This window comes from Dipodomys spectabilis, unplaced genomic scaffold (assembly GCF_019054845.1).
Source record: "Dipodomys spectabilis isolate Male_0828 unplaced genomic scaffold, ASM1905484v1 ptg000006l, whole genome shotgun sequence".
Lineage (NCBI taxonomy): Eukaryota > Metazoa > Chordata > Mammalia > Rodentia > Heteromyidae > Dipodomys > Dipodomys spectabilis.
Window position 1 is genome coordinate 11,277,544 of NW_024870683.1, and position 18,155 is coordinate 11,295,698.

Consider the following 18,155-nt stretch of genomic DNA (forward strand, 5'->3'; position numbering starts at 1 on the left):
AGCTGTCTCTGTCTTCCCACCCTAACCCCCTCCCCCAAACCCAGCTATGGTTTTTCTTATCTCCCTTCAGGGCCCACCGGGTCCCCCTGGCCCTCCAGGGCCCCCTGGACCTCCTGGAGCAGTGGTTAACATCAAAGGTGTAAGTTGGGATGGGGAAGGGTGTAGATCTTGGGAGGGGGTCATTGGGCTGACCTGAGCTGGAGCTGGGGGTTCCTGGCAGCTTCACCTCTTACATTCTGCTCCCCACAGGCTGTTTTCCCAGTACCTGCCCGGCCGCACTGCAAAACGCCTGTAAGTAACACACAGTCCCAAATCTGTGCCTTAAAAAGCAAGCTTTGAATAGATAGCAACTCAGGAAAAGACCAGACTCTGCCTTGGGCCCTTCCTATCCCTGGATGTCCTCTTGAGCCGCTGCCATCACCCACATGCAGTCTCCTTGAGGTGACTACAAGCTCCCAGAGAGCAGACCATGGTGCTGGAGAACGCTGGGTCAGCTCAGGTGTTCCTGCTGGGTTCTTTTAATATGATCAATACAGCAGTGGGTTTTGTGAGTGTGACCATCTTAGACTCCTGCTAGAGGAGCATAAACTCAGACCAAATAGAGACCGAAAGAACACAGATGGAAAAAGAAACAATGTCAACCTGTAGCCACTGCCTACCCCCATGCACCGACCTGAGTCATGGAAGCATGCACACTCATTCATTTATTTAACAAATATTTGTTGAGCACTTAACCCAATGCCAAGTACTCGGCTAGGCCCTGGCAACACAGTAAACTAGAAGGTGTGGTCTCTGCTCTCTGGAGTTTGCAAATGACAATTCAGAAATGCACTTCGTAGTAGGATCCTCATTGGATGACATGATGAGGCTGGGCTCAGGGGGTTCAGAAATGATACCATTTGGCTGAACGCTTTACCTTGCCATCTGTCTCTGTCTGACCTTTGAGGCAGAAGCTCTTGTCTGAAAGGCAAAGGATCCACCAGTATAAGAAAGGGCCTGTGGGCCTGTGTGTTTATACCAATGGCCCAAAGAGAAGTCTGCAGTGTGGGTAACCGGGAGACCCTCCTGAGAAGTCTTTGCAGGGCCTCCTTAGGTGGAAGGAGAGAATACAGCCTGCTAGGCAGTGGGCTGGCCCTGGGACCCACTGTCTGAGTGCCAGAAGCCCATTCCAAACTTACATGATTCCAGGTTTCAGATGGATCAAGCCTGAGACAGCACCTAGCACTGTAGAGTTTCAGAAAATGTGACTGCAATCTACAATTGCGTGACCTATGCTTGGCCCTTTGCAGTTAGCCATAGCTTTTGGGGGGTCATGGCCAAAGATAGGCTCAGAGGACTTTTGGTGAGTGTTTTAATTTCATGTTGCCTGGCTGGATGCCATGGAAACTGGGACCAGCTCTCCAAGTGGGCATTTCAAACACATCCAGCATTTCACAAGCACCTTCTAATTTCAGCCCATCTGACACTACAACAGCTTACCTCTGCAGTGCAGGAACTTAGAATCACTGCAACCTGTTTACTCAACTTAGAAATAAATGTGGGTTGTTTTTCTCTCCCTACCCACCCGCCTTGGAAAATTCCCTTGAGCCTACCTGCCATCTTCTCTTGGGGACCCCCGTGCAGCTGCAGCCCCCACTCATATACAGAGAGTACTGACTAAGTTCACTTTGTGTCACCTGGGGAAAAAAGGTGATGGTAGACTATTAAATGCCAAGTAGCAGGTGGCACTTGTGTCATCAGGTAAGGGAAAGACCTGGTAAGGAATATTATAAAAAAAAAATAGCAGGGACTCAAGAGACCCACTGAAATTAATGAGGAGTGCAGAATAGCCCCTCCCATCTGATGACTGCCAGTCATCAGTACTATTAGCACCTATCCTTTTATTATACACAATAGCAATGCTGACAGCTAGCCCAGCTTCAGGACTGGTAGGCCTCACCCATGTGTCAATCAATCCCAACTGATAAGTAAGGAGCTCCAAAATGCTTAGCACTAACCAAACCAGCACTGCCACAATTTTATGGGCTAAAAGCCCCGGACTTGCCCTTTTCTTGGGTCAGTAGGTCTGTATTCTGTCTACCCCAGGGATAGCTATTGGATGGGCATTCCTACTGGAGGCCTGGGAAGTCTGTTCGTTGAGGGCTAAGAGAATGCGACCACCTCTGTGCTCAAATGTCAGGGCAGGACTGACCTGGCCTTTCTCTTTCCAGGTGGATGCCACTCATCCTGGGGACCCAGAGCTCGTCACCTTCCATGGTACATGCTCCTTTCTTTGCTGAGTCATTCTGTGAAACCTTCCTGACTTCATGTCTGTGAAGAAGATAGTGTTTATGTGTCTAGTGCTGGGCCCGTGGGGAGGGGGAAGGAAGGACTGAGGGTTCTGCTAGGAGCAGTGCAACTGAGCCCAGGCTATGTCTTGGCCATGAGTTGGTCACACATCTGTCAGTTCTGAACATCTTGGCCATACCCATCTCATGACATCAGCAAACACTTTGTGTGTTCACTCTGTTGTTAACCTGTTTACAAGGCCTTCACTGATGCCAGACACATGATGCCAGGCTGTTCCTGCCTCCTTGGCTCTTAAACTCTGTTACATGAAAGTAACTATGGAAATCAATCAGAGTACAGTATACTAATAGGGAAGACAAGGAAGAGCTGTAAGAACACATGAGCTCCAGGCCTGAGTGTTGAGTTAGCCAGCAGCATCAGTGCTTCTGGGAGCTTGTTAGAAATGCACAACCCCCGGGCAGGGAATGGAGCTCAGAGGTCCAGTGCTTACCCGGGCAGGGAATGGAGCTCAGAAGTCCAGTGCTTACCTAGCATGGGTGAGGCCTTGGGCTCCATCCCCAGACCTGAAGGGAGAATGGGGCAGGATAGACTGGATGTAATGGTGTACCTATAATCTTAGAACTCAGGAGGCTGAAGCAGGAGGTAACCAGCGTTAGTTACATAGCAAGATCTGAGACCATATCTATGGTCTCAGGAGGGTCTATGCATGCCATAGAAGTCAAGTCCATAGCTCAGCTGGCCAGGCCTTGAGTCTCAGACAGATCCCCCAGCAGGAATGGAGTCTGAAAAGATGTGTTTACAGCTCCCTGCTCCCCTAGCAGAAGCCATCATACTTCTGAGTCTCATTCACATCCTTCCCCAATGCTAGGGAAACCTAAACCCAAATCTCTACATTTGGGAGGTTGATTGATCTTGATCTTGGAGATCAAGAATTCAGAGATCTCCTGCCTATGCCACACATTGGAGGGGAAGAAGTTCATCCCATCCCTTCTCAAATGCCACTCTCCAGAGGCGCCCTTGTACTACTTCCCCATTCAGAGTAGTGGAGAGGGTGGGGCAGGAAACAGTTCCACCTGAGTGGTGCTTGTTGCTGTTTCTGAGGGAGGGCAAGGTGTGGCTGTAGTTGATGTTCCATCTACCAGCTTTATAATTGGGGTAGATGGCTCAGCACCCTCAGGGACCTGTGTAGCCAGCTCCTGGGAGAGTCCTCTGCTCCTCACCCCACCAGATTGCACAGGCCTAGGTAACCTGAGACTGGAAGAGACAGATTTGAGAGCTGGTGTTGAGCCTCAGTCTATATTAATAGAAGTGTCTCAGGGAGAGTTCACAGCAACCCCTGCTGGGCTGCATGGCACCCTACTGGGCTCTCTACCACAGCTCCCTGTGTTTCTGTGAGCTGTGTCTGTCTCTCCAGATGCATCCAGATGTTCAAGGTCAGGAGATGGGTCTGATGCTTCAACCTCTGGCCTCCCCATCTTTTAGTAAAGGATTTTAGACCCGCTGAGAGTTTTATTTGAGTCAACTTTGCTAAAGGGGTTCAGTTGTCTCAGAAAAGTTTTATATAAAATGAGATGCTTTCCAATAATTTTTTTTCTTACGTGTACATGTGTTTGGTGGCAGGTGTTAAAGGAGAAAAAGGATCCTGGGGCATTCCTGGCTCAAAGGGAGAGAAAGGGGACCAAGGAGCCCAAGGACCTCCAGGTATTCTAGCTCTTTATCTAAGTTTTGCCTTTGATTTTTAGTCCTGAAAAGGCTGCAGAGTTGTGATTTGACTGATTAGTCATGATGAGACTAACTCCACGATTCTGACCACAAGCTACTCTAAATGCCAGCAAGACCTAATCATGGACTTGGAACAGTATCAAGGGAGACCAGAACTTCCAATGAATTGTTCATGTTTTATATGCAAAATGAGGTCCAAAGAGGACCAAGGACTTTGTCTAAGGTATGGGTTGCTGGGCCTGGACTAGGACTATGGGTACCACCAAATCTAGTGTCAAGCCCAACTAAGCCAACACAGGGCCACTTCTACTAGGAATTAACCCTGGCTACCAGCTTTTCGATTTTTGTTTTGTGACTCCTGAAATTACGATTGTGAATTTTATGAAACATTTCTTCTTCAGGTCCTCCAGTGGATCCAACTTACTTGAGACATTTTCTGAACAGCATGAGGGTAAGTATTCTCTCCTGAACGTTTGATCAATTATCTCAGTCCATTTCCCATTGCTATACTGTACGTGAAGTAATTCACGAAGCATAGAAGTTTATTCAGCTCACAGTTCTGGAGCTGAGATATCAGGGACCACATCTGGTGATGGCCTTCTTGTTGACGGTGACTCGGCAGAGTTCTTAGTAATGTGAGATGTCACACAATGAGGCAGAAGGAGGCCAGAAACAGCTCCTCTTAGAGCAAAACCATTCCCTAGTAATCCCATCATTAATCCATGAATAATTCCAGAGCCATTAATCCAGAGCTCTCACTACCTAACTACCTCCCAAAGATCTCACCTCCAAATGCCTTTCATATATGATTTGGGGAATTAAGTTTCCTACATAGGGAATTTGAGATACACATTCAAACTAGAGGAGCCTGTGCATCCAATTTCTTGGGCTTATGTTGGAGAGACTTCATCCACAGTCCTCCTGAAATACTTTTATGTTTTCTCTCTTCCAGGAGGAGAATGGAGACAGGGGGATCAGAGGTGATCCTAATGGCAACTTCTTTGTATCTGGGCCTCCAGGCCTGCCAGGAAACCCAGGTTTGATTGTAAGTAATGACCTCTCTAGGTCATTTTCCCCAAGGACTCATCATGACATTCCCTAAGGTCCTCAGTCCGACTAGACATGCAGAGAGCCTAGGGTCAAGGTATAGTACAGGCTGGTGGCAGGAATAGGGCTGGGCCCACTCTCTCTACTTCTTGTTGATATTTGGGAAAGTTGGCTGAGTCCCATGGATGGAAAGGAGTTTGCCCAGGCTGTAAGTAGTTAACTTTAAGTACTAATCACATTGCCTTATTTCTGTGCATTGTGGGAAATTTGCTTCAATGCAAAATGCTACAATTAAGACAGAATGGAAGATGTAGGTGATATTTCTAGAAAAGCCAGCTGGATCTTCTGATTTTTTTTGGTGTTGGTCATGGGGCTTGAACTCAAGCCTGGGTGCTATCCCTGAACATTTTTTGCTCAAGGCTAACACTCTACCACAGCTCCACTTCTGGCTTTTGTTTTTTCTTTTGCTGGTTAATTAGAGATATGAGTTTCATAGACTTTCCTGCCAGGACTGGCTTTGGACCTCATTTGTGAGATGTTAGCCTCCTGTGTAGCTAGGATTATAGGCTTTGGTCACTGGCACTGAGCTCTGCTGAATTTTCCTTTTTTTTTTTCTTTTGCCAGTCCTGGAGCTTGAACTCATGGCCTACATGCTGTCCCTAGGCCTCTTTGTGTTCAAGGATAGCTCTCTACCACTTTAGCCACAGCGCCATTTCCAGCTTTTTCTAAGTAGTTTTATTGGAGATAAGAGTCTCACTCACTTTCCTGCCTAGGCTGGCTTTGAACCATGATCTTCAGATCTCTTAGTAGCGAGGATTACATGCATGAGCCACCCACACCCAGCTTCTCTTCTGAATTTTTAACTGAAGAGGAAGCTCTTTGACAGACATAATTTTCTAAGGAGGAGGGAGGTTTTCCAGGCCATGAGAGAAAAGGTCTCCAACAAGACCATAACCAAGACATTATTGATCTCATGGACCAGAGCTAAGTTGATCTCAGAGCTCCCTATAAGGGTACAACTAGGCTCCTACTTCTCATTGTGCCCCTAACTTGTGTTATGATTTGGGGACACAACCTTTCCCCTGTGGAAGCACCCTTCATCTGTGATGTACCAAGAATAGACTCTTGATCTCCTAGAGCCTTTTGGAGTCCATGGCTCTTATGACTCTCGTCTAACTACGTAATGGCTTAGCTAATGCATTGGAGGGCCTACAAAACCTGAGATTGTGCTCAAAACTGTGAACAATGACAACAGCAGCTAGAACTCACTCACTTCTTATGTATGTCCTCATACAGGACCAGGCAAGACTTCTAGCCATTAATGATTCTTTTGTTATTGCCTGCTTGCCTTCACAGGGTCAGAAAGGAGAGGCTGTTGTTGGGCCCCAAGGACCCCCAGGGACTCCTGGCCTTCCCGGACCACCTGGCTTTGGAAGACCTGGTGCCCCTGGGCCACCTGGACCTCCTGGGCCACCAGGACCTCCAGCTATCCTGGGCTCAGGTTGGTACTAGGAAGGGTGCCATCATTCATGTCACCTCAATGCTTGGGCTCAGTCCTGAGTAGCATATAAAAACCATATGGTGTAACAGAGGGCTATTTTCTGGATGGGGCCATCTTTCTTTTCTTTTTCTTTTTTTTTTATTAAATTGAGATATAATTCACACATCATAAAATTCACCTATTTAAAGCACACAACTCAGTAATATTCACAGGGTCAGGCAGACATCACCACTGTCTAATTCTAGACCATTTTATCACACCAAAAAGAAATTTTGTGTCAATTAGCAGTTACTTCTCCCCACCTCTCCCCTAAGATCTTGCCTATTTTGAACATAAAATTGGAATAAAAATGGAACCAGACAACACATGACCTTTTGTGTCTGGCTTCTTTTTCTTTTCATAGTGACTCTAAGATTTATTCATGTTGTAGTGTATTCTGTACTCCTTTTTATGACCAAATATTATGTTATTGTATGGATAATCTGTTTATGGACCTTTGAGTTGCTTCTACTTTTTGGTTTTGGGTCCTATTTGTTTTTAAACACTGGGCTTAGAGCTCAGGGTCTTGCATCCTTGATTGCCTTGTTTGTTTGTCTTGTACTCTACCATTCCAACCCAATACTGGACACAGTGATTCTTAAAAAGCTGAGAGCAGCCAGGTTCTAGTGGCGGCTTGCACTGATAATCCTAACTACTCAGGAAGCTGAGACCTGTGGATGACAGTTTGAAGCCAGCCAGAGCAGGAAGGCTCATGAAAAAGTCCTGAAGAAGGAAATACCTATTTATGTCTAACACAGATTGATAGAACTTGAAATTTTTCTGTCTCCTCAAGATTGAACAGCTGAGGATTGACAAATCAGGCACTTTGGTGGTTCTATCTCCTGACTCCAAAGCCAGGGCCTCTGTCATTGTACAACTCACTCCACCCCCACCGTCTGTCCCATTTCTTCCTCTTTCTGAGCCCTCTTCCTCTCTTCCTCTGTTCAGTGGTCACATGCTGTCTCCTGGGTGAAGTAAGTTGTGTGCGTCAGGATATTTTTAGATGCAAGTGACAGAAAATGCAACTTAAACTGGCTTTTACAAATAATAATGAAAGGGATGTATTTACTTTAAAGCTGAAAAAGACTTGAGAGAGCCAATCAAAGTGGCCTTTAATCTCATGCGTGGTCCAGGAATAGGATGCCCTGCATCTCCCAGACTTGGTTCAGAGTCCCAAGGATGCAGGGGCAGGGTTGGGATGGCCTGCATCCCTGGGGTGGGCTGGCTACGATGTGAGCGTTCCTCTCCTCTCAGAGGTCAGCAGACACTGAAGAGGTTAGGTTTTGTTTTGTTTCATTTGTTTTAAAGGAGCATGCTGTATAACTTCTCTTTTCTGCTTTTTTTTTTAGCTGTGGCCCTTCCAGGCCCACCCGGCCCTCCAGGAGAACCAGGGCTTCCTGGACCCAGAAACTTGGTCAGTATTTTATCAATGTAGTTAATGTATCATTCCATTTTGGATGGATTTACAGAAAACAGAGGCTAGAATGTTTAAGGGCTAGCATCTCTTTGTTTTGGAAGTAGGAGTCTACAACTCCCATCAACAGTAGAAGGTAATTTGTCATCCATTCACATGGCTAAATAAAAAGAAAACAAAATAATTGATATTAAAGTTTGACTCTAAGTAAAAAGAAAATGAAATAATTGATATAAAGTTTGAATCTATCATTAACTATGTTCTAGCAAGAACCAGTAATATTTTATGAAAACAATAAGCACAAGGATGTAGAGTACCAGGGTGGGTGTTTGGACTGGCCAGTCAGATTTACTTTGGATCATTCTTCTTTCTCTATTGTGCCAAGGGACATCTCTTGAGTACCTGCCGTTCCATAGCTCATTGAAGCAGAGTGTAGTGTGAGTTTATTATAATGCACAGAAATGAACAAGCACCTCACAAGTATGTCAGGATTCCTAGGCATACTCTGTGATTTTTTTTCTGGATTTTATAATCTTTTGCAATTTTGGAGACAGAGAAAGTAGGCCCTACTTTTTTCTATCATGTATCTAATTATATTTTACATTGTACCTATATTGCAAAAATGGAGATGTAAGTATAATTGTCTACTTGTTGGCATTTCTTTTGTTTGTTTTGCTTTCTAGGCCTCTTTTTCTTTTCTTTCTTTTTCTTTTTTTAGACAGAGTCTCACTGTGTAGCCTATGCTAGCCTCAAACTGGTCAACTTTCTGCCTCTACCTCCTCCTGAGTGCTGGGATTATAGGCATGTTTCACCATACCCAGCTATGCTTGCATTTCTTACCCCTAAAGAAAAACTTGTTAAGTTTAAAACTTGTTAAGGAGCAACATGACACCATTTTTCCAATGTTAATGCCATCCAGCAACATAAATAAATAGGGAGGAGGCAAACGTCACGAGTGATTTTGCTAAAACCAAAAACCCAACGAAGGTAGCTCTGTTGTTTTCTTTGTACTCGCAGACCCTTCTCTTTTGCGTTTTAATCCATTTGTGATGTTTCAAAGCAACGCTCTTCTGTTATTAGTGAAGTTATAGGTCTCAGTAAGCATCTGAGAGTCTGGCTCCTACTTGGCTTTATGAAAGGGGGCTGGTTGTTCAAAGTTCCGCTGATAAATGCAGATTTAAAATGCTCTTACAGATCTCAGCATTTGCCAACATGGATGATATGCTACAGACAGCACATCTGGTCATAGAAGGAACATTCATCTACCTGAGGGACAGCTCTGAGGTTTTTGTTCGTGTCCGAGATGGTTGGAAAAAGTTACAGGTGATTTTCAAACTTTTTGAATGAATACCCAAATCACCTTGGGAAAAAATCATCACCTGCTCGGGGACCTGCCATTTTGCTGCCGTATCTTCAATTTATTCCTTTTTCACAGCTAGGAGAGCTGATCCGCGTTCCTGTCAATAGCCTCCCACCACCTGCGCTTTCCAGCAATGTGAGTAGTTTCCCTGCCATGGCTCTGGTACCTTCCTCTTGTCAGTGCTTCCCAATTCCTCTGACACCCAGCCTCAGTTTTCCTACTTGTGAAATCATCAATCAGCGCAAGCATTCTGGGAGAACCCTTTCTTTTTTTACATCCCCTACCTTGTAAAAACACAGCAACTTGCTGGATATTGAGATCTAAGGATTATGGTTCAAAGCTAGCCAGAGCAGACAAATCTGGGAATCTTAGCCTAGCAAAATGCCAGAAGTAGAAGAGTAAACTCAGTGCTAGAATGCCAGCCATGAGTGAAAAGACTGAGCGAGAGCTAGAGCCTTGAGTTCAAGGCCCAGTACTGTACTAGCATAAACAAGCAAATAAACTCAGGCAACTGACATGGTCCGTCTTTGGGCCTACTGCTACTGTCCTACTGTCCCCTTCCTTTTGCAAATGGCAGAAGCGAGGCATCCCAGAGGTTACCTGCTCTATTAAGTGAACATGTCAGCAGTGAAGCATGATCTTCCGCTCTTCAGCTCAAGACTTTTTCAAAGGTTTTTAAGAACATCCCCTCCTTTCCTGAGAATGGCCATGGAACCCTGACAGTTGGAGAGTCACAGTTAAAGACAAGACCAAATGAATTCCAGACTGATGCCTAGTCACAAGGTTTCTCCTTCTCTTTTGTCTCACAGCCATATCACCTCCCGCCTCCTGTGAGCCCTATAAGTGGCAATTATGAGAGACCTGCTGTAAGTACAATTCATGTAATTCTTCTGCAAACACTAAATGTGTGCCTCCATGTGCTAGACCCTGTGCTTAGTGCCTAGTCCTACTGTCAAGGTGTTCACATGCTAGTGAGAGAGTCAAATAAAACATGAACCATTGTAAGACAGGGCCAAAAGCATTAGGGTAAGGCAAACCCAAGATGCTGGGGTTATGAAGAAGTCAAGGAAGTCTGCCTGGAGAGATGATCCCTAAACTAAAAGCTAAAGGACAGCTGGGTTCAGGAGTGAGCCAAGTGAAGAAAGAATAGGAATTCTAGGCACAGAAAAGATGGACCAGAGGGAGGCAAGGGGAAGCACTGTACATTCCTGCCATTCCAAGAATTACAGCCTGGCCAGGGGAGTCCAATTTAAGGTAGAGAAGGAGAAAGCTTTGGATGCAGAGATTGGCAGAGGCAAGGTCTAGTCATCAAAGATCTGTAAACCAACATAAGATCTTTGACCTATTCCTGTAAGCACTGAGATGCTGCTGAGGGGCTGAAAGGGGGAAATCACTTCAGATGACAATGGTCACTGAAAGTGAGTTAAAGAAGCCAGAAACAGGAGCCCAAACACCAGTTAGGTGGCTCCTGAGTTGTCTGAACTAGGGTCACAGCAGTGACTATGTGGAGGTAACTGGAGAGATAAGGAGGAGGCAAGAGAGACCCAGATGTGGCTATGAGGATGAGAGATGAGGAGTAATGTCCAGATTTCTACTTGGGTGACCAAGGGCTCCTGGGTTCCTTCCTAAGAACCACTTAGCATTGTTGAGCCTAACAACTCTCACACTATCCCTCTGCTAGCCTAAATAAAGATCGTGTCCAAATCACTATGGAAACTCTGTGGAACTCAACCACAGAAGCAGAAACACAGACCTGGGGTCTCTTTCCTGACTTTTAGTCTACGTTCCCGGCACCTCAGACTCTCCAAGTCTCACTTTCTGTCCCCCCTCCAGCACACCCCAACAGACAGACAAAGACCCCATCCGCTTGTGTTGCCCAGGCATTCATTCTGACTCCAACTCTCTGTGGCCTTATGACTTTAGAGCCCAAACCACCTGACTCAATTCAGATTCTTAGCAAAGACAGTCTCTGTGGTATATCTTGAGGCAATCATACATTGTCAATGCAGTCCAATCCAGAGCAGCTAGAAGCTGAGGTTGAAAGCCTAAGACTACTCTTTTAACAGCGGCACTTTTCAAAGAACAGACCTGGGCTTGACAGATGCCAGAAACATAAAACCTAGAAGGCTGCTGTCTCCAAGGAGGACCTTCCTTGGGGTATGGTGAATCTGAAGTGCCTCTCAGCCACCCAAGTAGAGACAACTGTGAGGGAGTAGGCTATGAAGGGCTAAACCTGCTGTGGAACCTGGTCTAGAGACATTAACTCAGGAGTCCTCAGCAGAACAATAGCAATTGATGAGGATGGTAGGTAGGGTCTCTGAAAAAAGAATATATACAGTGAAAAAGAATTAGACTATGGGGAGCAAAACCTTAATGGTTTTGTTTAATGGAAGAAAGAGAAGGAAATTCAGAGGCTTGAGAGGAAAAAAGCATGCTAAGCAAGTTACTAGACAAGAGTGTGAAGGCTGCCAGGAGGCCCAGAAAAAGAACTAAAATGTGCCTTTCAAATTTAGAAGCTAGAGCAAAGCATTTCAGTAGCCAACAACATCAGAGTCAATTGAAGAGTAAATGAGAGGTTGGTATAGGTGCCTTTCAAAATGAAAGTTCTGGATACCGGTGGCTCAGGCCTAACCCTAGCTACTCAGGAGGCTGAGCTCTGAGGATTGCAGTTTGAAGTCATCCCAGGCAGAGAAGTGTGTGAGACTCTTATCTTCAATTAACCAACAAAAATCTGGAAGGGGAGCTGTAGCTCAAGTGTTAAGATGCTGGCTTCGGGCACAAAAGCTCGGGGACAACATCCAGGCAATGAGTTCAAGCCCAGAACTGGCACAGAGATACACACACACACACACACACACACACACACACACACACACCAACAGGACAGACAGACAGAAAAACACACAAACACATACACATATACACACATACAAATTTATGGCAAGTAGTTAATGGATTCATAGGGTAGTATTTTACAAATTCTGAGTTATATGTGTGTGTTGAATTGAAATCCTTTGTAAAACTACTTAAAGAAAATAAATACATAGTAATACATACTAGTAAATTTTGACAGTGCCTATAAAGAATGAAGGGGGGAAAAAGGTGTAACTCTACCAAAACTCCAACTACCCACACAATGGCCACTTTAACATGTTGATTATTATAACATGATTGTCTTCATTAAAATAATATCTATTCATTACCAAAATGGGCCAGTTAGTAGAGACACAGGAAACACCAGCCCCTAATTTTACTGTTCAGAAATAGCAATTATCCCAGATATTTCTCTATGTGTCTCCTTGGAGAAAGAGCGATGGAGAGTATAATTGGAGTGTGATAAGGGGGTGACTTCACTGACCCTGAACCATTCTCAGATATTCTTGGGGAACCTCATGCTGTCAAGCCTGTGTAAGTGGCCTCAGATGAGGCCCCAGAATCCTACTGGCCAGAACTGATCAGACTGTAGGCCCTTATCTAAGGGGAGCAGTGATTCAGATGCTTGAGAAGGTAAAAGGCAATTGGGGCAATGTAGTCAGATTTGAAGACATCTGAGAGCCAAGGTATATGTGGAGGGAGATTGAAGTTAATGGCCTACAAGTGGTTGTGCTGAAAGTGGGTAGCACACAGATCCCTTCCCATCCTGGTGACTGGGGACATACAATGTCCCATGCTGGCACTAGAAGACCTATTAGAAACTTCATCACCATTGGAGGTAGAGTAGGTGGCTGGGAGCTTCTTGACCAGGACCCCCATCTAGTATGGTGCTAAAGACAGAACCAGGGCAGAGTAAACTGAGTGGAAGCAGGCCTTAGAAGCTGTCCTATGCAAAGTGGAAGGGAAAAAGGGGGTGAGTGGACCAAATGTGCAAGTGAAAGGGCAGTGTGTATAGTAGACATGGCACCTCATGGCCAGCTGTGGCCAACTGGCTGAAGCCTGAAAAGAGGAAGCAGACCAACAAAGTGGGACATGCAGTCTCTGTTCTGATCTGAGAGATAGCACAGAAGCAGGGAGAGAAACACCAACCACCTCCTGTCCCCCATGCGGGACTTATTGCAGGTCCTTTGGCTGAAGATATTTAAAAATGCTTTCTTAGGCTGGAGGTATAGCTCGGTGGTAGAGAGCTTGTCTAGCATGGAGAGACCCTGACAGGTCAAACTCAGCACTTCAAAACCGAACAAGAAAACAAACAAAAATGAAAAAGCGTTTTTCTTCTCTGCTGACTTGGGCCCTGATCCATACCTGCATGGCTTCCCTCCCTGGTGCTGAGATTGAAACCCAGGGACAAAGGCATGAGCGTTCCTTGGTTAGGAACTATATTCCAGAGACACGGAAGAAAGGACTAGGAGACAGAGCCATAGAAGAGCACTGGGTTTGGAGAGATCTTGTGTGTGAGGGAACAGGCTTTGCAGTGTGGTTGTTCAACAAGGGGGTAGGAATGTGGAGCGAGAAGGTTCTACCCAAGCAATCTTAGTACTAAGTGCCATATCTTTCTCCATTTTAATTCCCTTTTCCCCCTGGCCTCTTATGTGGGGCTGGGAGAGGGAAGAAAGGAGAGTCAGCAATAGCTTGGGGAAGCTCTGGGATCCAGGGATAAAAGCAGCCAAAATTCGTGTTGGAGACTGAACCAGGGGTGAACCCAGAGCTCCTGCATCTATAGGTCAGATTCAGTATTCTAAAGTGCTTTATTTTGTCACCCAAGGAAGATACTCACACCCCATGGGCTGTTCAGAGAGCTGAGATGGGCAGGTGACCATCCCTATGAAGGATGGTCAGCTGCAGGGTCAGGTGAAGGTGAACTGAGCCTGCCTACACCATGCCTTCCATTCCAAAGGCTGGGGTCTCCTTGGGGATATGACATGGTCACGGTGTTGGAGAGCACCTTTAATGTTGACTGTGCTGTCTTTCCTCTCTCTCTTTTCAGCTGCACCTGGTTGCTCTGAACATGCCATATTCTGGGGATATCCGAGCGGATTTTCTGTGCTTCAAGCAGGCCAGGGCTGCAGGACTGATGTCCACCTTCCGAGCATTCTTATCTTCCCACTTGCAAGATCTGTCCACAGTGGTAAGGAAGGCAGAGAGATACAGCCTTCCAATAGTGAACCTCAAGGTAAAGACATGTCCTCCTCCCACTGCCTTCTTCATGTGACCGTCCCACAAGAACTACAGTATTTGCCATTCCATGACCTTGACCATGGTGCAAGCCCAGCTCTTTTCCTCATTGGCTATGTGACTTTGGGCAGGTAACTTTCCCTCTCTGGTCCGCAGTTTCCTCCTATTTATAGAGACCTTTCCGCTTCGATGGCTCTTGGAGCAGGCAGGGGATAATAACCACTGCTTTCATTTATCAAGCTCTTTGTTTATTATCAAGCACTATATCTATTAGCTGAGGAGTTATTTCTGATAAAAATGAGAACTATTCTTTTCTCAGTTTGTCAGATGAGAAAACTGAGACTCAGAGGAAGAGCCGTTTGTTAGAAGTCACTACAAACTTGCACTTATTTCTTTGACTCCTGTGTCTAGGGCTCTTGGTTTTGCCAAGGGTATTTTCCAGATGGCTTTAGCTCAGTAGCCCTCAACAAAACAGACAGTAATGGTCCCAGAGCAGAGGGTCTTCACTTTAATCCTGGCTTGGTGCTTTCTAAGAGCTAAGCTATCCCTGCCTGCCAGACCTTTCTCTGCCTCTTTTGCTGGTACTAGAGTAGGTTATAACATGGAAATGGCCAATTCCGTGGCATAACCCAAGGATCCTACACAATCCATGGCCTCTGATTGAGGCCACGGAGGGACAGCTTGGTTGGTAGTCATACATGTCCTGTGTCCTGGCAACCAACTAGATTGCAATAGTGTATCAGGCCCCTTCGGTCCCTGTAAACCTAACGATACAGTGTTGAGCATGAAGACTGGTAAGTCCCATCCTGACTCCATCGCCAGCACCCTCCGCCTGCTCTCCCAGGCATGGTTCTAGCACCCTCACCTGCTAGCTTGGTGAGCTGGTATTCTTTCTGGTCTCTACAAGAGACCAGGCTCTTCTGTTCTGGAAAAGAACTTTCACCGCTGTACCATGCACAATGGTACAAATTTAAAGCTTAGTATATGTGAATAATATTTTAATAATAATAATAAAAAAAGAATTTAAGTAGACTCTTCATGGGAGGAGTCTTCTACCTACATAGAATAAAAGATACCGCCTTAAGAAAGAAGAGAGTAAAATCAGAAGGACTGACTACAAAAATCAATCTATGTATGTATGGTAATGAATATATAGATTTACATTTCTCAAGTTCCATTTCATCATGACTCTGGACTTGGGGCTGGGGACTTCAGTAAGAAGTGGCAGTATGAAGACTGAGGGATAAGCTAGTCCATTTGTAGTCTAATGTAGCATTTGTCTTTACAGGGCCAAGTACTTTTTAACAATTGGGACTCCATTTTTTCTGGCAATGGAGGTCAGTTCAATACACACATTCCAATATACTCCTTTGATGGCCGAGATGTGATGACAGATCCTTCTTGGTAAGTGAGCGTGGTGATCCACTTCTATAGCATGATGGTTTTAGGAAGCCTAATGGTGAGGTGTCTTATCAGTCTCCCCTTGAGGATATAACCATCAGAGAGCCACAGTGAGACAAATGAGGGCCCAGGGAAAGCCCTGGACTTAGAGCCAGAAAACAATATTGGGCAAGGTACCTCCATTCTCTGAGCTTCAATTACCTTGTCTATCAAATGACCAAGACAACATATCTGCACCATAGGATCGCCATGCAGATAAAATGAATATTTGTAGAAGTGTATAGCATTTGTAGTGAGCATTTAATAAGTGGTAAATGGTACAACTTGTTGATCCCATAACTCTACCCTGAGAGTTGCACTTGAAATCTTTGAAAATGACATGTGCTTTTTAGAATAGAATAACTTAGCACACCTATTCCCCAGGGTCCTCTTTATCATCGGTCCAGTGCCAGACTGGGTGGGCACAGTAATAAATGGGTGGCCTACCCTTAATGCATTCCCAATCTACAGGGACAGATAGACACAGACTATGATTCTAGACAGTATATGATTATTGAAAAATGGAAAAGAAAAAAACCAAGGAAGATAACAGGTACACAAATTATACCTTCATTTTTACTTAAATACGAATCAGAGGTGGCTTTGTGTAAAAGGAGGCATCTAATGGGATTTGAAAGACAATGAGCCACTGGTCTGAAAGTAAACTAGAGACCACTCTAGATGAAGGGATCTCAGCAGCAAAGCGTCAGAGCCATGAAAGCAGAGGTGTGATTGGGAAATGCCTGCCAACTGCGTATGGCTGGAATACAGTCTATTCATACAAGGCTGAAAAGAGCTGTGAGGACAAACAGGGGATCTGGCGTGAGTCTTTGGAGGGAGGTGGAGCTTAATGCGATTTGCTTAATGCCAGTCGATTACCAAGATATACCACAAGGAAGTGTCATTTAAAATATAACATGGCAAAATTACTTTCTAGGCCCCAGAAGGTGGTTTGGCATGGCTCCAACACACACGGTGTCCGTCTTGAGGATAAATACTGTGAAGCATGGCGAACTGCAGACATGGCAGTCACAGGACTGGCCTCATCACTAAGCTCGGGGAAGATTCTGGACCAGAGGGCATACAGCTGTGCTAATAAGCTAATCGTTCTGTGTATTGAAAACAGTTTGATGACTGACGCTAGGAAGTAACAACCTTCCCATGTCTTTAAAAAAAAGTTTTCCATTTTTTTCTTATGTGAAGAGTTGACACTGAAATCTAAAATGTTGTTTAAATGTTGTAAATATTACAGTATTTTTTAAAAAGAATTACTCATTCATCATAAAAGCAACCAAAGAAAACATACCTCAGTACACTCAAAATGAAAGACATAAAGGACTCAGATCAAAGGCATATCTGATCTACATATTGGTGCTAGATTCTCCAGGAAGCTGGTGCTGGCTGAACACATCCCAACACAGGTGAAAGCTATGGTCAAAACAGAAAATATCACCTTTCTTATTGCATCACTTCAAAAAGTGATTCCCCCTTCTAACCATGGCTGTTGAGTGTAAGATGTCCTTCATGTTTTCTTACAGTGAATGTTTAGAGACATTATCTCTTTTCTTTTCTTTCTTTTTTTCTGGTCCTGGGGCTTAAACTCAGGGTCTGAGCAGTTGTTTTTTATTTGTTTGTTTGTTTGGTTGTTTTTTTTTGCTCAAGGATAGCACTATAGCACTTGAGCCACAGCTGCAACTTGCAGCTTTTTTGGTGGTTAATTGGAGATAAGAGTCTTGTGGACTACCTTTCCTGTCTGAACTGGCTTTGAATTACCAGATCTCAGCCAACTGAATAGCTAGGAATAAAGGCCTGGCCATTATCCCTTTTCTAAGTTATGTGCAAATCAAACACTTTATTTCCACACATTTATCATTTGCAACTGCTGTTCCTACCAAGAAACAGAATGCTTAAATGCTCCTTATGTGTATTTTCTTATAGCATCAGACTTTAATATGTTTCTTACCTCCCTCTTAAATATTATTGCCAGCATGCTGTAAGAGTTTGATTATTTTTACCCAATCATATTTTAGTGTGGCATATGTTTATATAACTCTGACTTGCTGGAAAAGTTGAAACTCTAAATTATCTGAAACTAGAAGAGACAGAGCAACATAATGACTACTCTTTCCCTTGGTAGCCCAGCTCCCCATCCTCCACCCAATTTTTTGATTGCCATTTGACACGTCTTGAATTACAACTGCAACTGAAACAAGTAGGTTGGTAGGAATGAGTTT

General features: G+C 44.7%; 1 protein-coding gene across 2 annotated transcripts in view; it reads left to right on the forward strand.

Moving 5' to 3' along the window:
* The window catches only part of Col15a1 (collagen type XV alpha 1 chain), a 93,180-nt gene extending 75,629 nt beyond the window's left edge, over nt 1-17,551 (forward strand). For both annotated transcript variants that reach the window (XM_042698125.1, XM_042698131.1), the window contains 14 exons: nt 71-139; nt 250-291; nt 2,211-2,256; nt 3,910-3,990; nt 4,413-4,462; nt 4,964-5,056; nt 6,415-6,559; nt 7,948-8,012; nt 9,207-9,335; nt 9,448-9,507; nt 10,182-10,238; nt 14,294-14,479; nt 15,770-15,885; nt 16,859-17,551. In XM_042698125.1, the coding sequence (XP_042554059.1) occupies nt 71-139; nt 250-291; nt 2,211-2,256; nt 3,910-3,990; nt 4,413-4,462; nt 4,964-5,056; nt 6,415-6,559; nt 7,948-8,012; nt 9,207-9,335; nt 9,448-9,507; nt 10,182-10,238; nt 14,294-14,479; nt 15,770-15,885; nt 16,859-17,072 (1,353 nt within the window). In that variant the 3' untranslated portion in view covers nt 17,073-17,551. The remainder of the gene's footprint in view (nt 1-70; nt 140-249; nt 292-2,210; nt 2,257-3,909; nt 3,991-4,412; nt 4,463-4,963; nt 5,057-6,414; nt 6,560-7,947; nt 8,013-9,206; nt 9,336-9,447; nt 9,508-10,181; nt 10,239-14,293; nt 14,480-15,769; nt 15,886-16,858) is intronic.
* The last annotated feature ends 604 nt before the right edge of the window (nt 17,552-18,155 follow it).